The sequence below is a fragment of the Gobio gobio genome (assembly GCF_949357685.1).
Source record: "Gobio gobio genome assembly, chromosome: 2".
In the NCBI taxonomy this organism is placed as follows: domain Eukaryota; kingdom Metazoa; phylum Chordata; class Actinopteri; order Cypriniformes; family Gobionidae; genus Gobio; species Gobio gobio.
Genome location: NC_137098.1, coordinates 58,523,684 through 58,551,666, shown reverse-complemented (window position 1 = coordinate 58,551,666; position 27,983 = coordinate 58,523,684). Strand labels below are relative to the sequence as shown.

Sequence of the window (27,983 nt, the reverse complement as noted above, 5' to 3'; positions counted from 1 at the left end):
GCTGAGAGAGTGACGCCCAGTAGCCTATATAAAGACCCACCATAGGGCCAGAAATGGACATCATCAGGGACAGAGGAGAAAACATTATTCCCAGAAAAAAAGATTTCTTATATAACCTGTGACTGTGTAAGTAGAATTTGAACATTTATATATTAATGTCTGGTAATTTGTGCTATATACTGCAATCTTCAATATTTTATGTGGGGTGAAAATTGAGATGACTGGGGAAAAGTGTCCCAATCAACTTGAATTTATTATTGATAAACCTATTTAACCTTTAACCTATTGATAATTATTATTAAAATAAACCTGCTGTGAAGTGATTCTACGATAATTCATCAGGTTTTAAGGGACTTGATTATTATTACACTAATGCTTAGCAGATAACAACAGTCATTTGTAGAAAGGTCATTAAACAAATGTATTTTAAAGTACATTAATAATTTGATATGCATTGTATTTTTTTAATGAGTGTTACTGATTAATATTGGTCAAAGTATCCTTCTTTCTTACAAAGTAGAGAGATCCAATTATTTTGATTTAGAAATGCATACAAATAATAACAATGTAAAATAAATGATTTTAAAAAATGTATTAAATTAATGCATGTATTACTTTTTAGTATTTCTTTAGCCACACAAAGCAGACACTTCTTTTAATTTGGCAGTGGCATTAATAAAAGACCTATTTCTGGACCCTTATCGTTGCATTCCACACTAGTGAGGTGATATTTTCTGCCTGCTCAAAGAGATGAGATAGAGGCTAAATTACATATTCCTTCTAGATAGGATATATCTATTTTTATATCTGACATCACATCAATGAAGGTAGTCAAATTTTCTCCTGGTTTTCAAAAAATGGTGATACATTTTCACAGTTAGTAAACTGATTGTAACACTCACCCCTTTTAGTTGATTTTTTTTTTGGCGGTTTTGGTTGATTGTCTCTCTTCCCATCCCTGTAAATGTCAGAATCTTTGCCAGAGTCGAGGATGCCAAATTGGGGAGGAGGAGCCAAATGTTCGGCCTGTGAGAAGACAGTTTACCATGCTGAGGAGATCCAGTGCAACAGCCGGAGCTTCCACAAAACCTGCTTCATTTGCAGTAAGTCCACAATAACATTCAGGTATTAATAGTTACTATTACTTACTAAAGTAAATAAAAATTAAGAAATATTATATATTGTTAAAGTCAGCATGAAACGGAAGTTGTGATAGACTTTTCTTCCCAATTGTGACTTATCTGAGTGAAACAGAAGAAAAAATGTAGGGCGGGACTTGATTTTGTCCATCAGGAATTGATTGGATGGTTGTGATTTGCCATTGGTCGATCACATGTGAGTGACAGGTTGCCCCGCCCCCATTGCCAGATGTCGCTGCTAGAGCGAGGGGAAGTTATTTCGATTAAGAATTAAGGACACTTGAAATATTAATATGCATGGATAAATAATTTATAATAACTTAAATATTCCATAAAAAACAAGAATTGTCCATTTTGAATTCAGGATTTTTTTTTTTTTTTTAAACATTTGTCCACTGAGTTGATTACACTCACCTCAAGGATTATTAGGAGCACCTGTTCAATTTCTCATTAATGCAATTATCTAATCAACCAATCACATGGCAGTTGCTTCAATGCATTTAGGGGTGTGGTCCTGGTCAAGACAATCTCCTGAACTCCAAACTGAATGTCAGAATGGGAAAGAAAGGTGATTTAAGCAATTTTGAGCGTGGCATGGTTGTTGGTGCCAGACGGGCCAGTCTGAGTATTTCACAATCTGCTCAGTTACTGGGATTTTCACGCACAACCATGTCTAGGGTTTACAAAGAATGGTGTGAAAAGGGAAAAACATCCAGTATGCGGCAGTCCTGTGGGCGAAAAAGCCTTGTTGATGCTAGAGGTCAGAGGAGAATGGGCCGACTGATTCAAGCTGATAGAAGAGCAACTTTGACTGAAATAACCACTCGTTACAACCGAGGTATGCAGCAAAGCATTTGTCAAAACCGTGAGGCGGATGGGCTACAACAGCAGAAGACCCCACCGGGTACCACTCATCTCCACTACAAATAGGAAAAAGAGGCTACAATTTGCACGAGCTCACCAAAATTGGACAGTTGAAGACAGGAAAAATGTTGCCTGGTCTGATGAGTCTCGATTTCTGTTGAGACATTCAGATGGTAGAGTTAGAATTTGGCGTAAACAGAATGAGAACATGGATCCATCATGCCTTGTTACCACTGTGCAGGCTGGTGGTGGTGGTGTAATGGTGTGGGGGATGTTTTCTTGGCACACTTTAGGCCCCTTAGTGCCAATTGGGCATCGTTTAAATGCCACGGCCTACCTGAGCATTGTTTCTGACCATGTCCATCCCTTCATGACCATCATGTCCCCATCCTCTGATGGCTACTTCCAGCAGGATAATGCACCATGTCACAAAGCTCGAATCATTTCAAATTGGTTTCTTGAACATGACAATGAGTTCACTGTACTAAAATGGCCCCCACAGTCACCAGATCTCAACCCAATAGAGCATCTTTGGGATGTGGTGGAACGGGAGCTTCGTGCCCTGGATGTGCATCCCACAAATCACCATCAACTGCAAGATGCTATCCTATCAATATGGGTCAACATTTCTAAAGAATGCTTTCAGCACCTTGTTGAATCAATGCCACGTAGAATTAAGGCAGTTCTAAAGGCGAAAGGGGGTCAAACACAGTATTAGTATGGTGTTCCTAATAATCCTTTAGGTGAGTGTATATTTGACAACAGATGTAACTTTTAGATTTATCTTTTACCAAAATATTTACTTTAATAGCAACAATAAAACTTTCAGTCAACATTCTTTTAATAATGTATCTGGTTGTGTCAGAATAAGAGTTTAAAATATGCAAAAAGAGCTAATGAATCATGGTGAGGTGCCCAGTCCAAAAACACAGAGCCGTCAGCTTTCAGTGGCACAGCATACATTCTTAAACGCTTGAGTCGTGCCAGCAAGGGTGGTAATAGTCAGTTTGAGCCCGGTAACACTGTGGTAGAGTCGACACCCCTGCGGTTAGCCACCATTCAAGGGCCTGTTTCCATCTGCTGCGGATGACAGCGGCCGGGATGCTTCGGTCTCTCAGAGCCTCTTGTTCATCCAGCCCAAAATTAGACACAAAGCCAAGCTCCCATGAGCCTCTTGAGCCATCCTGGCTGAAAGCGCAGCAGCTGACGAACGCAGACAGGAGATGACAGCCCTCTGGAGGAGCTGTGAGATCATGGGCCAAATCTAGACTCCCTCTGTCTCTCACAACAGATTCAAGACTTTGAGATTTTATGTTGAATGTAGTATGCAGTGCACAGACTAGTCGACTTTAATGCTCTGCCATGACGCTTTAAGCTTGACGTCGACTAGTGGCTGATCATGGCGCAACAGGATAAGACCTCTTTGAAGTCCACTTTTATGAACGGTTTCCAACTGTTAAAATTACAAATGCATGCGAATTTGTTCAACAACCTCCGACATGTTGCACCTTGATTCTTTCTCCTCTCTTCTTAGCACACGATGTAACTGTAAAAGAGTCAAGTTTTAAATAGGAAAAATATTGAAAGTGTCTTTGGTCATTTTTTGAATGAGATGCTAATGGACTGATTAGAATCAATGATGTATGCTAAGATATGCTAAAAGTGCTACCGCCAGATACAAAGATCGGCTGAATGGATTCAAAAACGGTAAAACTCAACTATTTAACTCTACGGGACTTGTAAAATGAGCCTATTTTCAAAAAAAAGTGGAGTGTTCCTTTATTACAGCGTGTGTTTGTAGAATAAAGTTTAACATATAAGTCTACACTATCAATGAAGTGAGGTCTAAGTTTTTTTAATCAGTTTTATTTTGATAAATATAACAGTATAACATCGTGACTACATGAAGGTTTTACTGTTATAAAAAAAAGATTTGTGTGCATTAGTGGAACTGAAGGTTCTAGAATAAACACGAAACACACGTGATCGCTGTCATGTGGAGAATCTGGCCAATCGTGGAACAGCTGTGTTGTCATCAGAGTCCGTGCAGCCTCATGCAGCCGCTCTAGAGAAACTGGCTTCTTCTTCTTCTTCTTCTTCTTCCAGCGTGCGTGCAGTTGAGTTCTGTTGACTACTATGCGTCACTCAACATATGTAATTTACTCCGTTGCTCTGATTGGTTGTAGGTCTATCCAGTGCAGAGGCATTTTCACCCCATAATCACAGCCCAATGGAGCAGCATCAGACTCATATTCTAGAATCTGAGTATGATGACGTCAGGCTAGAACTAATGCTTAATCCTGGCTTAATCTGAGCCCTGTTTGTGAAACCAGGCCTATAATATGTCATATTTTAACACACAGTTTTGTTTCTGTTCTCTAGTGGTGTGTCGTAAAGGTTTGGACAGCACAACAGTTGCAGCACACGAGTCTGAGATTTACTGCAAATCCTGCTATGGCAAGAAATACGGTCCAAAAGGTTACGGGTACGGCCAGGGTGCCGGAGCGCTGAGTTCTGACCCGGTGAATAATGAAGAACTTCAGCCTCAAGAGTATGTCCTGGAAATATCTTTCAAATCATATAGATACAGCAGCAGTGCAGTATTTAATGATATAATTAGCCTACAAAGACATTTAAATCATTACTGGTGAGGCAGTGACACAAACCTGGTCAATTCATTTTCAACTAATAAAAGAGAACTTTTTATGCGTTTGGGCCGTTTATTTACATGACAACTGCGTTCTGGGGGCCCGAAAATGCTATTTTCTGCAAATGTTCTCAGTGTAAACTACAAAAATGCAAATGTGTGAAATTGGTGATATCATGCACATATGTATTACGTGTTCAGTCTATAGGCTCGGAGTGTTTCTATACAAAGTGACAAAGTGAATTATTTTTCAAATTCATGCGCTCAGAGTGATCCTACAAAAACGTTGTGCAGCAGGTGGATAAAAGGCTTCCGGGGCACATGAACAGTGCTCACTACCAATAGAAAACAAATAAAAAAGGCACATCTCACTGCAAAAAACGCTGTCTGATCGCTGTCTGTTCACACAACAACAATGTACAAAAAATCTGGGAAGTTTTTAGTTAACACGGATCCACGAAAACCCCTAAAACGCTGTATTATTGATGCCAGGCCAGTAGTTGGCCACCGTTTTCACAAATTCTAATTTTTGTAGTTTATACAGAGACGATAACTGCATTGTTTTCAATACCTTGCACTTTGATTCCGGTTTTCAAAAGTTTGCGTTTTCAGGCCCCCAAAACGCTGTTGTCGTGTAAATGAAAAGCCAAAAGCTTTCTGTTTTTAGTTGAAAACGGGAATTTAGAGGTTTTAGTTATTGTTGTGTTTGTGTTTCTTATGTGTGCGTTTAACATATTAAGGCCTAAAGCACGTCCGACATCTGCAAACTCAAACCCAAGCAAGTTTGCGCAGAAACTTGGGAGTACGGATCGCTGTCCTCGCTGCTCCAAAGCCGTTTATGCAGCAGAGAAAGTCATGGGTGCTGGAAAGGTAAAACTGCAGCTATAATGAAAGCGAGACGCTGACGCAGAGTTTTTGCTACTATATACTGTGTTATGATATAAAATTAATATCAAACCATTTAACCACCAGTAGAAGCAGATTTTGAGTAACTGCTCCTTTCTCAGCACTCCTGCAATATGCTGCTGTCACAGGTCAGTGCTGTGTAAAGCAGATTTCACCACAGTAATTTATCAATCTGTGACTGGTTCTGATCCAACAGGCCTGGCACAAAACCTGCTTCCGCTGTTTATTGTGTGGGAAGAGCCTGGAGTCCACCACGGTGACGGATAAAGATGGAGAGCTCTACTGTAAAGGTACAATCAATCGAATGAGACCGTAAGATCAATATCTTTAATATCACTTAACCAATCAATAGATGGTCTGTTTCAGATAGACCTAGTTATTGTTCAACAGCCATTACAGGCCAATTGATGCAATCACGAGCACAAATACTGGAGCAGTGATTAAAGCCTGAATGATGCTTGTTAATTGCATCATGATGCCTGTTTTTGATCATGCGAACAGAAATTTGCATTAATGAATAAGATAAAAGAATGAATAACACTTTTAGCTTCCATTAGTTAACAATGAGCAATACAGTCGTTACAGTATTCTTCTTTGATAAGGTTAGTTAATAAAAATGCATGTTTATTGTCTGTTCAGATCGATTATTAACAGATACAACTTTTCATTTTAAGTACCTGTCAAAAGTTTACAAAAAAACATTACTTTTTTCAACAAAAATGTTTTTGAAAGAGTCTCTTATGCTCACCAAGGTTGCATTTATTTAATGAAAAATACAGTAAAACAGTAATATTGCGAGATATTACAATTTAAAGCAAGCTTTTTCTATTTTAGTACATTTAAAAAGTGATTTATTGTTTGCTGTGATGTCAAAGCTGAATTTTCAGCATCATTACTCCAGTCTTCAGTGTCACATGATCCTTCAGAAATCATTCTAATATGCTGATTTGCTGCTCAAGAAACATTTCTGATTATTATCAATGTTGAAAAGTTTTTGCTGCTTAAGATTTTTGTGGAAACCGTGATACCATTCAAAGATTTGTGGTGAGATTAAAAAAAAGAGCGAGAGAAATTAATACTTTTATTCATCAAGGATGCATTAAATTGACCAAAAGTGACAGTGAAGATATTTATAATGCTACAAATTCTATTCCTATTTCAAATATATTCTTTAATAAATTGAATTAATGACTGCAAATGAATGCCGTTCTTTTGAACTTTCTATTCATCAAAGATTCCTGAAAAAAAAGTATCACCAATTCCACAAAAATAAGTGGCACAACTGTTTTCAACATTGATAATAATAATAAATGTTTCTTGAGCATCAAATCATCATGCTTTCTGAAGGATCATGTGACACTAAAGACTGGAGGAATGATGCTGAAAATTCAGCTTTGATCACAGAAATCAATTCGATTTTAAAATATATTAAAATAGAAAACGGTCCTTTAAATTGTTAATACTATTTCACAATATTTCTGTTTTACTGTATTTTTGATTAAATAACTGCAGCTTTGGTGAGCAAAAGAGACTTATTTTAAAAAATATAAATAAAATGTTAATGTAAATTAACATCCAGTAAATACTGGATTTGACATGAAAGATTAATAAATGCTTTAGAATTTTTTTTTTATTCTTAAGTCTACTGTAGTTAACTAATATTAACAAATGGAACCTTATTATATAGTGTAATTACGAAATATTGCTGAATACTAGTTGAACCTTAGCCATGACTTGTTTTTGTTAACGTTAAGTCTTAACTGATTTCTTTTTTTATAAATGTTTTTCAGTTTGCTATGCCAAAAACTTTGGTCCAAAGGGGCGGGGCCTGGGGAACATGGGCGTGGTCGAGGACGTTGAATGACAAGTTTACACCAACCCGGTGTAGCTGCCTTTTCACTGCACACATTTGAATACAACTGAGGGAAAACGCCCCCTAGTGGCAGTCCTAATGAATGTAATGAAGTAAAGGAAGGAGCACAGCAGAAAGGACATTTACCATGGTGGAATGAATAAATTAGTAAAAAACATATAATATGGTTTAGATAGAGATATATATATGGTGACTAGACCATATCCGGCATTTCGCATACCATCTAGTCACTTACATTCACATTTTTTTAAAGCAAAAGCTCAATTCTGACCAAACATTACATCCATAGGAAATTACTGACTTCCCGTTGAATTAACGATGGTCCGTCTAATGTTGTTTATTTTGTGCAATGAGAAGGTGGCTGTATATTTAAAGCTAAAGTGTGTGAATTCTGCCATTAATATAATATAATGAGATGCTCAAGCAGTATAATGTGATGGTTCCAAATATTTACACTTTTTGGGAAACTTTTCTTATCAACAGCTCACTTACCTCTTCATGTTAAGTTGGGAAAGGGGGAAGTATTTGAACATAAAACACAGACACACTTCAGCTTTAAACATGTTATGTTGATGCTATGCACAATCTACTCCATAAACCTGTCCACTGTATATCACATGTCATAGCATAAAAACAAAGAATAAATAAAGAGGTGCCATTCAAAATTGATCAAAAGACGATCTGTAACTAGGAAAACCGCTTTCAATATAGCAATCTAAAGACTTATAAAATCAACTAACGCACATTCACAGTTAAAATACAGTAATCAGTTCAGGAAAATAAAGTATCTCCAAAACTCTAGCACTTCGCTATTAGATAATAGTGGCTAATTATGCAATATTAAATCAATATTTTTATTGTTACCTACAGTTGATTGTGATTTTAGCCCAGCAACCAATGAAACATTGACTCGCAAATTACAAAAGAAGTCTGATTTATTCCAAAGCACAGAGCAGGACTCAAGAACAGCACATTTCCCTTATAATGACATAATGCGTGATAAAGTATAATGGATAGTATTGAGAACTGGAGTAAAGAGCAAGATGACGCTATCAGACACGAGCCTGTGCTACACAGTGGTTATTAAAGGCTAAAAAATAAGATCAACTGCCACTTAAAATATTACTGATTACTCAAGAAAAAGGGCAATGCGATACTAATAACTAATTAAATATATTAAATGATATGCTTCAACTTGTATGTATAATGCTATAAATGCTGCGGTGATACATCTGGTCGTAGCATAAAGTCATTTCAAATGCATTTTTGACGCATCAAGGGATCATTTACGTTTCTCAAAATGACAAGAAATCAGCTACTGAATTTGTAATTCGGTGCATTTCTTTTGTAATAATTTGTTTTGTAGAAATAAAATTGCTCTGATTTACAAATCTCTTCACAAAGAGCATAAGGATAGTGGTTACTTCCTGTAAAAGGACTTGGAGTAAAACCCAAAACAATGTCGTCTTACTGTACCTTACAAAAGATTTCAGTTCAAAATATATCAGTATGCTTATAAACATTCTTATGTATAACTTAAGCTGTAAGGCAAAATCTAACCATCACTACCATGAATGCACATCACATACATATTTCACTCAAATATAAAAGGTGAATGTTCTTGCAAATCGAACAAAAGATTATCCAAATTAGCATTCAGTCTATTCTTCATTTCCGTCATTAAAAAGGCATTAAAAATCAAACCAATGGCTCCACAAGTGGGGACGTCGCTCTCCCTGAGTGGGTGACTGGCCCCTGGTGGTCAAACAGCATGGGGACCGCTGAACATGGGATGGTCCCTGCTGAGACCCATCGGATACTGTTGAGTCCAGTCCAGCACCATTGGCTTACAGAGACCGCAGCACCGGCACTGGAAGAAGTTCACCAGGTTCCTCACCACTCCAAGACTATGAGAGAAGAAACCACATTAAATAAGAACGGTCACTTTTATGACCGTTAGCTAAAGAAGCTGGTTTCTGCCACAGAATAAAACAATAAAAAAAAGTGAATTATGCATTTAAATCTCACAATTCATAATTGCGATATAAATAAGTTCACAATTGCGAGATGTAAAATGAGAATTGCGAGATGTAATTGCAAGAAAACAAGCAGAGTAATTGCGACTTTTTATCTCACAATTCGGACTTGATAACTCGCAATTTTGAGTTCATCTCACACATTTCTGAGAAAAAAACAGAAATGCAAGTTGTAAACTCAGAATTGCGAGAAATAAAGCCAGAATTGTGATAATTGCAAGAAAAAAAGTCAAGTAGTTGCTAAGTTTATATCTCACAATTCTGAGGGGAAAAAACTGTCAGAATTGAGATGTAAACTTGCAACCAGAATAAAGAATTGCGAGATAAAAAGTCACAATTACCTTTTTAAATTGTGATTTTATATCCCACAATTCTGACCTTTTTCTTGCAATTCCAAGTTTACATCTCACAATTGTGAGGGAAAAGTCAGAATTGCTATATAAAAACTCATAACTGCAAGAAAACAAGTAATTGTGACTTTTTATCTTACAATTCGGACTTAACTCACAATTTCGAGTTTATATCTCACAATTCTGAGAAAAACGTCAGAATTGCAAGAAATAAAGCCAGAATTGTGAGATATACACTTGCAATTGCGAGAAAAAAGTCGAGAAATTGCAAATTTTTCTCTCACATTTTGTTTTTTATAACTCATAATTACTTGACTTGTTTTCTTGCAGTTACGAGTTTATATCTTGCAATTAATCATTTTGTAACTAGCAATTGTGAGTTTATATTTCAACATTTTGAGAGAAAAATTCAAATTGCGATCGAAACCAGCAATTTTCTCACAATTCTGACTTTCGTGAGAAACAATTGTGAGATATAAACTCACAACTGCAAGGAAAAATTTTCAGAATTAGCCTACCTTTTTAAAATTATGTTTATTCCCCACAATTCTGACCTTTTTTTCCTCACAATTCAGAGTTTACATCTCACTATTGTGAGGGAAATTGACCGAATTGCGTATATTTCGCAATTTCGATTTTTTTGTTCTCTCAGAATTGCGAGTTTATATTATAAACTCACAATTCTAACAGGGAAAAAAGTTTTTAAAAAGTCCCAATTACCTTATTTATTCAATGGCGGAAACAAGCTTCTATAGTTATCAGCCCTAAACTAGTTAAAACATGCTTACTTGAATGGGTTTTGTCTGAGAGAGAAGGCTTGAGGGAGTTTTCTCTGCCTGAGCGTCAGGTTAGCCCTCTCGGCTGTCGTCAGCCCGAGGAACGCAATCTGTGAGGAAACAAAGCAAACTATAAAGAGCGATCACAGGACTACACAGTCCTCCACATTAACACTTTCCACTACTGACCACTATGATTATTGTATTGAATATATTTTTATTAATTGTCAATCTCTGGGAAATTGGCGCAAAATACCTAATAAAAATGGAAGTTGCTGCAATTGTTGACTTGCGTCTTAGAGCACGAATGAAACACAATAAACACTGTCATGTTATCTTGCGTTCTGATGCTGGTGTTTGTGAATGCAGCTTCTGAGAGGGAATCAAACCAAATAATTCTGATGACACTTTGGCATTTCAGAATGATCAAAACAACACTTGATATGCTGTGTGATGCGATTGGTCCGCTAGTTAGTCCAGTTATTCAATCACATCCACAGTTCAGTCAAAGTCGTGCAAGTTTTTTGTTGTGCGTCGAGGGATTTATTTGGTAAATGTGTTTCCATCATATTTTATGTGCTTCTTTAGATAAGTGAGCTGTTGCTAAGAAAAGTTTAAACATTTTAGCCTGGATGCCAGCCGAACTTATCCCCACGCACAACATTTGAAGTCGGGAAGTTCGGTCTGGACTTGATCCATTGTGGAGCAACTATGCTCAAACTAGAGCTGTTCGGACCAATCAAATTGTCAGGGTGGGCTTTATACGATGATGGACAGATGATCAACAGTAACGTAATCATTCACATCACCAAAGCGCGCTTGGGTTGAATTTGTTTACAACAAAGATGTTCGTATATGAATTCACCTTTACTATTTCTCTCAAAAATTATGATGGTGTTGGTAAGTACTCCGTGTATCCTTAAATTCTTTTTACAACACCGGCAAAGATCGTTTACACTCATCTTCTACTTCTTCCAGCATGCGTGCAGTTGAGTTCTATTGACAACTATGGGTCGCTCAACATACGTCACTCACTCCGTTGCTCTGATTGGTTGTAGGTCTATCCAATTGAGTGCAGAGGCATTTTCTATCCTGGTTCGGTTGAAACACCCCATAATCACAGCCCAAATGAGCAGCAGACTCATATCCTGACTAGAATCGGAGTATGACGACGTCAGGCTATAAACATTTGCCACCATCACAACATTATACTGCTTAACTATCTGCATATATTATTATTATTCAATTAATGTAATGGCAGAAATCACACACTTCAGCTTTAATGTTTATGTCTTCTTATCAGAAAAAAACCTTTTATCCACCTGAATTGAACGCATATGTTTTTATGCACATTTTTTGAATGCATGTCCTTAGCATTTCCATCCAGCATTTTTGCGATATCCCAAAATGCGTATAAATAGGTGGATGGAAATATAGATGATACATATTTGTGTTTTTTTTTTATATGTAGTAGTGGTCTGAGGTCAATATTAGACTGATATAATATCGGTGCATAAAGTAAATAGCAAACTATTAATTTATATTAGATTGTAAATGTATTAACTGTTTGTATTATATTTATTCTATTATTATGATGCCTGATTTCACATTATGTAAAATACTAGACAAAAGAATAAATAAATGCCACTAAACTCTCTTATCAGCTATATTACAAAAATAATTACATAGCTGTTCTCTCTGGTCCTTATATCCTAACTCCTATTTGGCCAGTAGTGCTGATATTTAGCTTAAAAGCACTGGGATATTTCACTGTTTGTAGCACATTATCAAGTCATTCACCTGGTAGAGCTGCAACAACAGCAGGATGGAGGCCCAGGAGGTGTGGAAGAAAGCGAAGCAGAAGATGTAAAGCACCCAGGGAGAGCAGCCCATCAGAGTGGTCACCGCACCCCACACACCCTCCTCTGTGTAGTGCAGCGGACAGTGTTTGGACCAGTCTATACACAGAGAAACACACACACATTTTCTTATTATCATTCTCTTCTAGAGCATAATGTGAGAGTGGGTATTGGTGAAATAAAGACGAAAAGCAAACGCTATGATGGTCTCATTGCCCTAACACTGGTCTGTAAATCACCCTGTATGGAAACTTTGCAATGCAAATGGCTGTAGATGAATTGGAAGTATTTTTTGTAGTTTATTTTTATTTAAAACAGTAAAGAATGTTTAAAACTGCATAAACTGTGAGACTTTGCTGCAACTTGGTTTTAATAAATAATGCACTTACTTGGATCAGTAAGATTTTTGTAAAGAAATTAATACTTTCAACAAGGTTGAAGGTTGATGTACGTTGACGCGTACATCAATTGATCTAAAGTCACTGCAAAAACATTTCTATTTTTATGAAAATGTTCTATTTCAAATAAAAGCTGTTCTTTCGAACTTTCTATTCATCAAATAATCCTGAAAAAAATGTTCACTGTTTCCATAAAAATATTAAGCAGCACAACTATTGACAATAATAAGAAATAAGACTAAAAATGCAAGATGTTGTATATTTTTAAAGACATCAACTACTGAAAAATACACTCCAGTTCACCAAATCGGACTGAATCGTTCTAAACGGTTCGCGTCTCCAGTCAGCGCTGATCCATAATTTACTAAAGTTACTAACTTTCTGACATGAGTGACAGTCCCTCCGACTAGAAATAAACTAATAACCTGAAGTATATGCTGTAACTACGACAGTTCACTGAACTGAGACTGAGAGAACTGATGTGAAGTGAACTCCGGTCCATCCGTCTCTCTGGCAGCAGCTCGTGCCTCGTAGACCTCGTTAAACCACGCCCCCTCCGCTCATTTCAAATGCAAAGATGTCAGCCAATCACAACAGTGGGTGTTTTTACTGAAGTCTCACAGCAGACACGCCTCTTGAAGCAGGGCATTCAGCCACAGGGCAAACAGCAGTATAGAAAAAATGCCTTTTATTTCTAAATTATGACATTTTATGATGTAAAAATCATACTAACAATATAAGTACACCTCAGGAAACATTATAAAATAATAGAAAAATGCCATGCCATGGGACCTTTAAAATGATTTCTGAAAGATCACGTGACACTGAAGGCTGCCATCACAGGAATAAATAACAGTTTAAAATGATACAAATACAAAACAAATCTTTTAAATTGTAATAGCATTTCACAAAATCACTGTTCTACTGTATTTTGGATACAATAAATGTAGTTTTGGTAAGCCGAAGAGACTACTTTCAAACAACAATCTTTCAAAAAACCTACTGACCGCAAACTTTAGAACGGTAGTTTACTGTATATTTGAGATTTAGTGGTGACTTACACTTAATACTGCCGTAGAACATCCAGATGCAGAGGAAGTTCAGAGTCACCAGGAAAAGCACAAAGAACGGGTGATTTCTGGCCCCTGTGTAACAAGTTAGCATGAGCAATACATAATGAGAGAGAAAAATGAAAGAGAAAGCCGTATGTCATTAAACATCTTAGTTTGTGCACGTCATGTTACCTATGCAGCCATTGATCCACATGGAGTGGTGGTCCTGTTTCGCAACACAGGAATTACAGTAAAAGCAGTGATTGGCTCTCATTGGCTTCCTCATCTGCAAAACAAGGTTTTTAAATATTAAAAACAATAATACAGCAAAAATGTGTATGGTTTCAAACCATGGCCTAGTGCACTTCCTTGGACTCATTCAGTCTTAATACTTTGAGTAGGTAACACAAGTGTGAATTTATCTTGTTTCACTTGCCAATCTGGTTTGCTTCTCATCATTTCTTGTCCTCTATATCAGTGTTTCCCAACCACCATCCAGGAGGCACACCAACACTGCACATTTTGCAGGTGTCCTTTATCTGCCACGCCCATTTCAGGTCTTTGAGTCTCCACTAATAAGATGATCATTTGAATCATGGGAGTTTGATTAGGGACAGAGGCAAAATGTGCAGTGTTGGTGTGCCTCCAGGATCGTGGTTGGGAAACACTGCTCTATATCATATACATTAATAGACATAATAACTTACCATGCATGAAGTACAAAATATCCTGGGATCCAGACAGCCCGCTTCTGCCAGAACCACAATATTCTACAGACGGACAAGAAAGAGTGTCACAGAACCCAAAGGAATCATTAGGTCAACTAATCCTAAACAGACTAATTAGATTAATTTACCAATCATATACTATTTTTTATTTGTGTTCTGAAACGAGGAGGCAAAGTAAATTATAAATTTTAGTTTTTTTAAATAAATCAAATGTAAATTTATGTCCCAGTTACATTTAACTTTGTCACATTTTCCTAGTTAAATAAATATTACCTTACATAACACACAAAACGATTTAAGATATAACTTTAATTTCCCCAAGCTGATTGCTCACTAAAAAACCCACAGTCATCATGTTTACAGGCCATTTAAAAATGTATTTTGACGTGACAAAGTGGTAATATCATTTTGCTCTTTCAGACCGATTCACGCGCACAAAAACAAAAGGCAGGATTTATCGCACAAACCAATCATAACTAATCATATCCAATCATAGCGCGATGGAGGCATTGCCTCCTCTCACGTGACTTTTCCCCATTCATCCTCAATTACCCCCCACTAAACCCAGCGCACGCATTAGGGGGTCTGTTAAAAGTCAATGGGCTCAGGGGAGGCAAGAGAGACGCGACATCCTGCTGTAACGTTACCTGCTAGTGGCGCTGTTGAACAGTGTTTCTTTAGAAAAACTAGTGATTTATATACTTTTTAATAGTAAAAAGTTTTTCATTATTTTCCTCATCCAATTTTTTGAGGAGGCACTGCATATATTGACCAATCAGATAGTGGCGTGACAGCAGCCAATCAAAGCCAGTCCTTACCTTCTTCTTCTCCTCCTCGGTTGCCTTGACGATCCCAGGGTCTGTCCTGCAGGAGCGGAGGTAGTAATACAGTAAGGCTGTGATGTTGACTGTGAAGAGAATCTGGACTGTAGCGCTGGGGTCATGTGAACAGCGGGTTAAGGTCTTTACGAGATATCACTTGTATTTCCTTTAAACAATGACTTTGTCAGGACTAGATATTTATTTTACTTTGCAGTAGGCAAAGTTTTAATGGCAACAATTAGTGACATTTAAATTCATACAGCATCAACTCCCAATGATGCACTAAACAAGCGTGTGTCATTAGGTTTAATGTGGATGTCTGACAGGTAAAAATCTTGTAAAACAAATGCATTTATGTAAAACACATCATGGCTGGTATAAACATGTGTATTAAAGTTTATGACCAGTTTCATGTGTGTGTGATGTATGTGTATTCTAAAAGGATATCAGGCAGAAACCACAAGCCCCATGTGACGACCATCCAGAAGATAGAAGCCATGAGACTGGCTGCGGGAATCAGAGACCGTACCGCCACAGTCGCCAACTGCCTACAGACACAAACCGGAAAAAAAGCATTGTTAGGACACTTTCAAGAGTGGGAACAACAGCTCAACTTGTTTATTATTTTCCTGAACTTTTTGTTTACACCTCTTGCGGTCTCTGTAACATTTGAAGGAATAGTTCCCTGCAGAATTTTAATTTTGTCATCATTTGCTCACCCTCAAGTTGTTCCAAACCTGTATGAGCTCCTTTCTTCTGTTGAACAAAAAAGAAGATATTTTGAAGAATTTGGGTAACCAAACAGTTGATGAGACCCATTGACTTCCATTGTATTCAGTTGTTTCAACTGTTTGACTATACCCATATTGTTCAAAATATTTTATTTTGTGTTCAGCAGAAGAAAGAAACACATACAGGTTTGCAACAACTTGAAGGTGAATAAATGATGACAGAATTTTCATTTTTGGGTGAAGCTGCTTTACTGAGCTTACAGCGCCCTCGTGAGGAACTCAATATTATTGCACACTCAAAGTTGACCAGTTCACATGTTTGCATTTCCTTAAAACTGAAACCCTATTAAATTTTAATGGAGAATCGGTAAATAAAGTAGACATGAAACATAAGTTGAGAAGTCATTTCTTCTCTATTGTGACGTACATCAAAGCAAAACGGCAAAAATTGCTATTTAAAGTTTGCTATTGGTGGATCTCATGTGAATGACAGGTTGCCCCGCCCTCGAGCCAGTAAATACATCATCAGAGAAGAGAAGAAATGTCGCTGCAAGAGGGAGGGGAAGTTATTTTGATTTAAGGTTATGAGCACATATGGATAAAAAAAAATAAAAAAAATAAAAAAAATAATATATATATATATGTGTACAGATAAATCATTAAAAAATACTGCACTATTCCATTAAAAAAATGTGAATTTCGATTTTATGATGACTTTAACTATCTATTTCAATCTGTTTGTAACTTCTTTCATCTGAATCCTTAAAAAATACATTTGCTTAATTATCATTGCAATTATATCAACAGACTCAAAAATTGAATCAAATATTAATACTACAATTTACTAGCCTAGAAATCTAGACGCACCCTAGCGGCAGAAAATGTATTTTGTCTCGAGTGTAGTCTAGCAACTCTCGGTAGACCTGAGAGCGGGAAAAACCAAACTCTGGTCAGGCCAATCACAGCGCGTGTAGAGTCGGTGGGCGGGCTTAACATAATGACGGCACGTCACGGGAGAGTTGCGGAGGTTCTGCGTGCTACTCGTAAACAAAGAAGCTGACGAACAGCTGTCTTTTGAAATGGCTTTGGCCGCGACTCTGGAAGACTGGGAGTTAAGCTTTTCTTTGAGAAAAGAACGGCACTAAAGTCATTCTTAAGAAAGGAAGATGTGTTGGAAGTTTTGCCGACCGGATACGGCGAAAGTCTATCAACTAACGTTAGCTCGGCTTCGCCTTCTTCTTTGCTCTGGTTGGTTGTGGCGCTCATGGCGCTATCCAATTGCGTGCAGAGGGAATTTGAAAGACAACTGTTTATCCCGCTCCTCGGATTGAGCCCTGTCAATGGTGAGTTTCCAGACCCAACATCTTGATGTGGGTCTGGCTTGTCAGGCTAACAATTTACATCATAATAATATTTAATAATCAATATAATTTAAATACATTTAATAAAATAAAAATGAAATACTAAAACTCTGGTGGTAGCTGCTCATTAAATCCTCCTTTAATTTCTGTCTATGTTGTTTTGTTTGGTTTCGTTACACCTGCTTTGCTATCATTGAGACAGACTAATTGATCGGTAACAAATAATAACAAAATTAACAGATAAAGACCATGCACATCTTTTCTTTTCATGCATTTGATTTTAAACTATCAATATGGTGTGCATAGTTTTAGTGAACAAAATGTTAGTGAATACACATGCGTGTTTAGTCACTTATAAGCGATCACATCATATCCAATGCAAATACATTTGTTGTGCAAATGGTGAGTAAAGAGTTATATTGTAGCAACAGGGCATTTTAAATCTATATGAAAAATGAATCAATAAAGGCAGTGTGTTTGTTGACGGTCTAAGGGCACCTTGAAGTGAGGTTGATCACAGCCATGATGCAGGCCAGCAGCACACCCTTCAGTAACCAGGACTCACTCTTCATGTCTAATATGGCACCAATGGCTCCGACCACAAAAACACTGAACGCAGACTGTAGGCACACCTGAAACAGACAAAGCACACACAGTTACACACTCACACTCTGAATAATGAATCCCTTTCAACGGCAATGAAAATTCAGGGTTGCAGCAGAGGAATGTGGGCCAGCGAATTAGTGGAATGTTATTTTCTTGTTTGATAAAAACCTAAAAATGGAGAATTCTCCAGGGCCAAACACACATTATGTGAGAAATTGGCTGCTTTTGTTTCTCAAAGCTTAATTCAAGGTTAAATACAGCCCTGGGATTTCATCTACTCGCCTCACGTCTTCCTTAATAAGGTTAGTGAGAGTGGTGTGTGTGTGTGTGTGTGTGTGTGTGTGTGTGTGTGTGTGTGTGTGTGTGTGTGTGTGTGTGTGTGTGTGTGTGTGCGTGAGAGTTTGCCTGAAATTCTTGTAACAAATACAACCATTAAAATTGGAACCACAAGCAATGAAACACTATTTTTACTATTCAATTTTATGTTTTACATTTTCTTATGGAAATGTAATTTCATTTTATAAATGTGAAATATTATTATGATTATTTATTTATAAATGTATTCATATTTTTATATCTTTAACAATAATATCTAAATAAACATGATACTTTCAAAATAATAAAAACATACATGATACATTTTTTTGTAATTAATAATAATAATAATAATAATAATAAGGTGTAGGAAAATTGTATGGTAATTACATTTACATTTAGCAGACGCTTTTATCCAAAGCGATTTACAACTTGGATACTTACTAATTGAATTACTAATAATTACTAATTTGACTAGAGATTAGAAATAGAAATAATATTAACAACAACAACAATTTATTATTATTATTAGAGTCCATATTAACATAACATAGCATCTACATCATATCCAATAATACTAATAATAATGTATATACAAATTAAAGATTTTAATTTTATGAATTTTACTGTAATTATTTAGTATTACTAATTTTATTATACATTTTAAAATGACTATTATTATTTGAGATGATATCTATATAACAACATCCACATCATATCTAATAATATCTAATAATTTTATGAATTTTACTGTAATTACTTATTACTAATTTTAAAATGGAAATAATAATAAGTAATATTAATAATTATTATATTAAATGAACATAGTATTATTATTTATAATATAATTAAACTAAATTAATATAAAGACCATATCCATATAACAATCACATCATATTCAACAACAATAATAATCATAATAATTAATAATAATAATAATTTAAAAAAAAAAAGACAATTTTACACACTTATTTTCATTTTTTTTTATTTAGAAATTTGAGTCTATAGCAATCTATAGCACAAATGCTTAATTCTATTTTAAAATTACAGGTTTATTTAAATCCATAATCCCCAAATAGATTTTAGAGCATTAAATCTACATCAAATGAAACCTGCTTTTTTTAATCGATTTTAATTGTGCAAACTCAATTGTTATTGAAATAAGACCAACATAAAGGGGTTTAAACTTGGCATGAGTGTGTCTGGGTATGAGGTTACCTTGTATTTATTGAGCAGTTTGAGACACGTGGAGTTGGCTTTGATTCGTTCTGTCTTCACCGCACCGAGCGTGTGAATGAGCAGAGGGCTGTGCACCTGGTGCGCCAGGTCAATGGGAGTGTGACCCTGAAAATAACAACAACATCAGCAAAAACCCTGGACACAAGCTAATGCTCAACTTACAAACTGAACGGCCAGGGCACAGCTTTAGAACCAGTTTTACAGCTATTGTTCTGCTGGTTTAAACAGCATCATTACAGCTTTGGATTTAGTGACTGGACATGTAATAACTAGCAATAAGACGTTTAAAATGTATGTGGAACGAATGCTAGTACTTTCGCATAGGAATGACTGTTAAACTGAGGTTTTAAAGAAGACATATTATGCTTTTTTACATAATCAACTTTTAGCACACTCCAATGGGAGTTATTCTCTATATCAGTGTGCACTGTTTTAAACTCCCTGAAATGTCTCGATTATAGTCTTGAGTTTTCTTCTGGGAATGTAGACATCACAATATTCCTCATTTAAATAATTCCTAGAAGTGTTGTATCCACCCTGGATCTAAAACGGTTATGGTATGGGGCGTGACATTTCCGAAAAACGCTGGAAGCGGTTGACCAATCACAACACTGGTTGAACAGACAAAATGTCTCTGGTCTTCATAACCTCATAATTTTCAAAAATCATCAAAATGTAATAACATCCTCCCACTTTGAAATTTAACCAAGCTGAAGGGTGTGTGTGCCCACTTACATTGGTATTCTCCAGGTCAACGCTGGCTCCAGCCTCCAGCAGGATGTGGGCCGAATCGACATTGCCGGCCAGTACAGCGCAGTGTAGAGGTGAGTTTCTGTTCACTTTATCGACCGCGTTCACTGAAGCGTTGCACTTTATCAGGAAGTTTGTGGGCTCAGGTCTGCGTTTTAGTAAAACACAACAGTAAGGTGTGAGAGGAGAGAAATACCAGGGCAGGAAAGAGTTTAAGCTCAGCCTACATCCTGACAAACATTGTCAGCCAGGACACATCTGATATACTTTATGATATCTGAGCTAGACGTTTTGAGTGAAGGTCCTAACATTAATACTCGATAAGTGCCAAATATCAGTAAAAGATGAAAAGACGACTATTAAATATGAAAATACAGGGAAAAAAATATTTTGTGAAATATTATGACAACTATTACTGACATTATTAAACTGTTTTCTATTTCAATACATATTTTAAAATGTAATTTATTCCTGTGATGCAAAGCTGAATTTTCAGGATCCTGATTTAGTCAACTGGTCGTCTTACCCAATGATTTTTTGTGCTGCCAACATCAGTGGGGTCTGTCCATTTACGTCTGGTGAATCCACTTCCTATAACAACACAGGAACAAGTGTATCCAACTGCATTACTCCGTATTCAAACCTTTTATCATAATTTAAAATGTCACTGTGTGCGTGTGTGTCACACCTGTCCTTTGGCCATGAGGTAGGCAGCGATGGGCATATGCTGGAAAAGCACAGCCAGATGGAGACCGCGATACCCTTCACCATCTGCTAATGATGGATCAGCTCCATAACGCATCAGCTGAATGACCATAGACAAATGACCCTGTCTGTTCAGAGGTGACGAAGAACAACAGCGGGACATATAAAACACTGTCAAGTGTCCTTTGCAAGCAAATGCGGCTAGAATTAACATTTTTCGAAGCCATTTTTGCAATGACTGAAATTATGGCTATTACAACTGAGAATATATCTCACCGTATGGCCCAGTGGAGTGGTGTAGAATTCAGGTCACCACCTAGTTGGTCTATGACGGCACCTTTAGATATGTAGTATCTATGAAATACAGCATAACATATGCATACAAATAAGAACAGGTTTAATAAACTCCAGTAAAGTGATTTGAAGAGTTATAATATTTAAAAGTGATGTATAACCTTGAACTAGAGCTGCATGATTAATCGTTACCCCATGCAATCTTATACCTAAATGACAATGATTCGTCTATGTCTAGTCAAATTAATTTCATATCTTTAAAATGGACTGCAGCAATAAAACTTGTATAAGAAGCTCTAGTAAATCACCTTATTTTGTTTAGTTGTCTATTCAGAATTGTGTGAGAATTGTGATCTCTAGTTTAAAGGGATCGTTCAGAATAACGGCCGAGCTCCGTGTTTTGACTGAATAATATGTTGTTTTTTTCTCACAAAACCTTATAGTATGCCTCCTGAACACTTTCCATATATGGCGCACGTCTCACTGTATCATTGCGTGATACCTTTGTATAATTTGTGTTAGGGATGCACCGATACCACTTTTTTTCAGACCAAGTACAAGTACAAGTACTTACATTTGGGTACTTGCCGATACCGAGTACTGATACGAATACTTAATAATACCATTACAGTTCTTCTAACAATGTTTTATTTTCATCAGATGTTTTTCACTTTCTGACTGTAACAAAGTGAATACACAAATTGATGCTGTTGCTGACATTTTAACATTCAACTTGGTGCTTTCCTAAACAAACATGGCACTGCTGCCCATTTCACATAAATGTAACCTGTAACATTCAGTGGATTCCAGTACCACACTACATAGTAGCATAATTAAATTATTATATGATGTGTAATTGTTTTTAAGTGTTTTTGTTTTATTTTTTCTTGTTTTGTCTTGTAAGTTTGGGTTTGTAACTGCTGCCCATTCTTGGCCAAGACACTACTGTGAAAGAGAACCTTTCTGGTTAAATAAAGGGAAAAAAAAATAATAATAGCCATACAGCCCTTTTCGGAAAAGTGAGAGGCAGGTTCTTTTTGATGAAAAGAAGCTTCTCTGCATTATCAGCTATGAGTCTGTTTCTGTTTTCATCTACAATGTGTGACCACTGAGCTAGGGATGTGCGAGACTAGTCGATTAAACGTTAGTGCTGCTGCTAGACCACTTGGAAAATACTGGGCGCGTTTAAATTTTTTTTGGCACATTTAAGGTTTTGCTTTAAATATATATTTTTAAATTGTTTAAATTACTGTGGTGTTAATGTTATATCTTGAAATGAATATATTATTTTGAAAAGTGTATATCTGCAGCAAAACAAAATCATTTAATTTTACCTCGGGTTTTGCATGCGTTGGTTTTCTTTGGCGCTCGCTCGCGGAGGCTTCAGATAAATCTCCACTCGGGTGAAAGAGGGATTTCGAAAGCTTACACAAAACTTTTCCATTTTCTTCCACGTCATGTCAAACTAGTACCTATAACAATTAAGCTTGCTTAGGCTTGTTATACTACCGGGGTTAGGCTAGTCATTGCGTACATCCCTACTAAACAGCCTTTCACTTTCAGCACTCACTACCGAGAGGTATCTGCCTCACGAGCGGTTAAGCTTGGTTTATACTCCCCATGTCCGCACTAGCGCTCGGCAAAAACGAAGCCATACTATGGCAGTCGTGCGCTTTGAGAGCGCGAGACCCCTTTGCACTTGGTGCCGCGGTGTGCACGCCGAATTATGTAACTTTCCGCGCGGCTCCGCATCCGAAGATGCATTGCAATAAAGTGCTAACGGGTGCGGTTGTATCGGGGTAGTTTTACGAGTACGAGTACTTGACAACAGTATCGGACCGACACCCGAGCACTGGTATCAGTATCGGTGCATCCCTAATTTGTGTAATGTTTTAGCTAGGGCTGGGCGGTATATCGAGTTCGTACAATATATCAATATATTTTTTTAGAAACGATAGGGAATGAGGCAATACCGTTTATATCGATATACAGTAGATTGATACGAACGCATCTGAAAAACAGCAGAGCAAGCAGAGTGAGCTGATGCAGGGAAAGTGCATGATACAACTTGTCCTAAACATGACATGTGCTCTATGTTTGAGATGTGGTGCTTTCCTCAGTGCATAACTTACATTTCATAGGTATATTCTCCATCTGTAAATGTTAGAAAGTCATGCAAATATGTCCATTTTTCTGTCAGGAGAGGACAAGCCTTCGTGAATCTCCGCTTAAATTCAGGCTTCCTTTAATGAGCGCCGTCGCGAGCACGCGCAGCAAACAGACAGCGCAATAATTCTGACTAAAGTAGCCTATTCATATTTCTAAAATATTTATTGTTGGACAATAAATGTGCCATATGTGGAATTTTAAACCTACAAGTAAGTATATTTTTATGAGTGACCATAATAATGGGGATGGGGTAATCAAATAAAAGCTAATATGCTTTTGTTTTTATTTTCATTTTTAGTTCAGTGAATTATTCATTTTATTTTTAGATTGTAATGTTACAACGTTAGAATGTAATGTGATGTGATTTTAACCCACCTTTTGCACCTAATATATTGCATAGCCAACATTACATTCACTGTATTTGTTTACAGCCTTCAATATCAACATAGTTTTTAGGACATCATTGGACAAGATGTGAAATAAAATTATTATTAGAATAAATACAGATTTTTTTTATCCAAATAGAAAAACGAAGAAAATACCGGGATATATACCGTGTTGTATCGCCATTCAACCAAAAAAATACTGAAATATGATATGATATTTTGGCCATATCGCCCAGCCCTCGTTTTAGCCTGGTCGCTATTCACTGCCATTAAAGGAAGGAGCGCGTGCAAGACTATTTTAGTTTGCTTTTGAGGAACGAAGAAGATAGAAGGACAAAGGGCATTGGAAGAACAGCAGGGTGAGTAAAAGATGGCTTTATTTTCATTTCAGGGTGAACTATCCCTTTTAAAAATAAAAAAAAAGTAATTAATATATCTAAATTCATTACCTAAATCAACTTATAACTTCATGAATAAGGCATGAAACAACAGAAACATATAAATGGACAAATCTTACTTGACAACATCTGCTCGATTGTTGATGGCGGCCCAATGGAGCAGCGTAACATTCTCCTTGTCGGGCTGCCTGACGTCATAACCAGCCTCTATAAGTTCTTTACACCTCTCAAGAGCACCAAACCTACAATTTAATACAAATCATGGAAAAAAATTGTTTATTTTTGCATCATGTGTATACCCACATACACATCAGGTTCTCTGCCTGAACAAGTGGTAAAAAAGATATGCATCCTCTAATGGAGATGAACTATTTGAACAGTGTGAAGCATGCAGGTGAGACAACAAATATGAGTGGCGCTTGAGTTAATAGAAACCCAGATATTACAAAAGCACAATAAGATCCTGTATTTGTACTCTATAATATCACTCATGTTCTGTCGGCTTCCCTACAAAGGGAAGATTAATGAATTGTTCTACTCACTACTGAAGAGCTAGATCTCAGAGAAAGATGAAAAACATATGCAACATGTTTACTGGACACTTGAAATGCCACTAAAATGTTTAAGCGGGAATCTCACAAAGACTGTCAATAACGCACTTTCAGGACCGTTTCGATTTTTTGCATTGTCAATAAAGCACAATTTACCTCCTCCTATAATAACTATTATTGTAATGAAAAAAGATAATCCTGTAAAAGTGTGAATCCCCATCTGCTACCATTCAAAACTTTAGGGTCAGTAAGATTTTTTAAAGGAAATTAATACTTTTATTCACTAAGGATGCACTAAATTGACGGTAAAGACTTTTATAATTTACAAAAGATTTCTATATCAAATAAATGCCGTTTCAAACTGTCTATTTATGAAAAATGCATCACAGTTTTCACAAAAATATTAAGGGGAACAACTTAATATTTTACAACATTTATAAATGCAGCTTTGATGAGAATAAGAGACGTCTTTCAAAAACATTAAAAAATCTTACCAACTCTTAACTTTTAAACAGTAGTGTATGTAAAATATATAAAATACATGTTTTATATTATAATAATGCATTACTTAAATTGCTAAATATGTGTACAGCATGGATCTTTATACTTAATTTTTTTTAAATTACATATAATTATACTTAAATATAATTTTTTTTTAACTGAGAATCACCACTAAGAATAATGGGAGCAAAACTTGTCCTGAACATGTTAATGATTAATGTTTAAACTAATTCATAGAACTGCACAAATACTTTCAGTCCACAGCTGTGCCCAAAACTTCTCCAGAGCATTGTTCAATACAGAAGGTAGCCTGCCAGAAGATAGGTATTTTACTTTATAAAGTGTTAAATATGGATATTATCCTTACACAAACCCATCGATTCACTTCAGAAGGCCTTTATTAACCCCCCGGAGCCGTGTGGAGCAGATTTATGATGGATGGATGGATGTGCTTTTTTGAGCTTTAAATGTTGGGCTGCCATTCACTGCCATTATAAAGCTTGGAAGAGCCAGGACATTTTTTTAATATAACTCAGATTGTATTCGTCTGAAAGAAGAAAGTCATATACACCTAGGATAGTTAGAGGGCGAGTAAATTATGGGATCATTTTTGGGTGAACTATCCCTTTAAAAACATCACCAGCTGTTAAATATTCCCGGTGATGTTAAAATGTAATCCCATTATCCCTTTCAAGGGAAAAAGTCTTACTGTGTTGCTTTGACGATATCCCAGGAACTGCTGTCCTCAGGGTGTGAGATCTTCCTTGGCTGCTGCGTGGAATCAAGAGGGCCCGGGCCATGCGGGCCCTGGAAGCTGCCAGGCATGAAACCACCAAAGGCAGGACCTCCATGACCGTGGCTGTGGGAGTGGCCACCGCCGTGTCCATGGCAACTGTCACCCTTGTGACCATGAGAGTGGCACTGTAAAATATTACAATACAGGCTATTTCTGTCTGATTTTAAGCTTAACACAAAATGCAATTGGTTAATTGACAGAAAGTGCAAACGTATTGTAATTATTCATATTAATAGTAGTTGTTATAGTAACAAATAACAAGTGCATGACAAGCCTGGTCATGTGATATCAACATGGCAGTGCCCATGAGGGAGAGACCCTCTCCATGCAAAATAAAACACAACACTGAGAGGTCTTTATGTCAAGTGTGTATCATTTTAATTTATTTAATTATTTTTCTTTATGTGGCAAACTTTTTAAATTAGCAAAAAATATGAAGTGCACATTTAAATTGATAAAAACAGACAGCAACCTCGTTCAATTCAGCAAATATTGTTAGTAAACAACTGGTTTGCTTCTATCTAATGATGGTTTCAACTTCCACCTGTCAATGGGCTAAAACTGCATTACCAATGTTCAATATTTAACCCATATTTATGGTCAGTAATAGCTTATTAAAGGCAATGATCATGGCACGGTTTGTTCAAATCTAGTCATCAGACATATGTACATGATTCAGAGTGGTGTGACTTGAATCGATCAGCACGTACACACTTACACACAGGTGATCACTTAGCAGAAGATGCTAAGTTAGCTTAACCGTGCTTTAAATTCCATCTAACGTCGAAACAAAAGAGAATATATAATTTGTCTCTCTTACTCCGTCTCCTTCTGACCAGTCCATCACTTCTGAGCGAGGTTATCCGTGAATGTTCATGAAGAATTTACCCTGACAGATACTGAAGACGGGCGTGCGTTCATCGCATCTTCCACTTCCTCGAATCGATACGAGTGTCAAATCCTGCGCTCTGATTGGCCGCTTTGCCCCAGTGACGTCACTCTGGCTTACCGTATTTGCATTTCCTGTCATAAGAGCGCATTCCGACCGGGACAGGAGCAAATGTCAGAAATGCAGATTATCATTTACATCAAGTGTTACACTCTAAGTGTGTCAAATACCAGCTAAACATGCTGTTCCAGTTCAGTTCGTGAAACACTGGGAAAGCTATGAATGAGATTTTTCTTTAAAATCTTTTCAGGCATTGTGTGATTTTTTAAAATTTTAAATAAATGTGGCTATTCCCTATCCCAGCTGTCTGCATAGCTAACCAAAAGTGCCAGGGAATGGAATACTATTTTAGTATATATACCATGCAAATACTAGGCTACATTATTGGACATTACCATGGCATTACAATGTTTAGGCTAATATTATTATTATTAATAATATTAATATTATTATTATTGGACGCACAATGAGGTTTTTTGAAGCAGCCAACATTTCAGTAGCTTTCATTAAATTAATTTAATTACATAGCTTACTGCTGACTATCCCAAACCCTAACACTAGCTACCCTAGAAAACTTTTATTTTTTTGTAATATATAACCTACATAAGTAGGCTACCCTACATTTTTTATTTATTATTAAATAATTTTCCAGATATATCCTCAAAGTATAAACACTTGTGTATATTTGCCTACAATTTACATTTGCTTCACTCTTGCATTTTAATTGTCATTAAAAAACAAAAAAACAAAAACGTATTTTGTCGTTGTTATGAATAATATGAA

General features: G+C 36.5%; 2 protein-coding genes across 2 annotated transcripts; one reads left to right on the top strand and one right to left on the bottom strand.

Moving 5' to 3' along the window:
* On the top strand, nt 1–8,829 carry csrp3 (cysteine and glycine-rich protein 3 (cardiac LIM protein)). The gene is made up of 6 exons (XM_079802463.1): nt 1–126; nt 972–1,103; nt 4,386–4,554; nt 5,391–5,520; nt 5,753–5,846; nt 7,347–8,829. The coding sequence occupies exons 2-6, from the start codon at nt 992–994 to the stop codon at nt 7,418–7,420; spliced, it is 579 nt and encodes a 192-aa protein (XP_079658589.1). The 5' UTR covers nt 1–126; nt 972–991; the 3' UTR covers nt 7,421–8,829.
* On the bottom strand, nt 8,272–27,221 carry zdhhc13 (zDHHC palmitoyltransferase 13). The gene is made up of 17 exons (XM_079802439.1): nt 27,072–27,221; nt 26,165–26,376; nt 24,523–24,645; nt 21,433–21,510; nt 21,140–21,284; nt 20,978–21,042; nt 20,437–20,599; nt 19,681–19,806; nt 18,040–18,173; nt 15,897–15,997; nt 15,447–15,571; nt 14,608–14,670; nt 14,093–14,186; nt 13,910–13,993; nt 12,392–12,549; nt 10,604–10,701; nt 8,272–9,336 (listed from the first exon to the last, which is right to left on the bottom strand). Exons 1-17 carry the CDS (start codon nt 27,093–27,095, stop codon nt 9,192–9,194), a joined length of 1,938 nt encoding a protein of 645 aa, XP_079658565.1. The 5' UTR covers nt 27,096–27,221; the 3' UTR covers nt 8,272–9,191.
* Nucleotides 27,222–27,983: the final 762 nt, after the last annotated feature.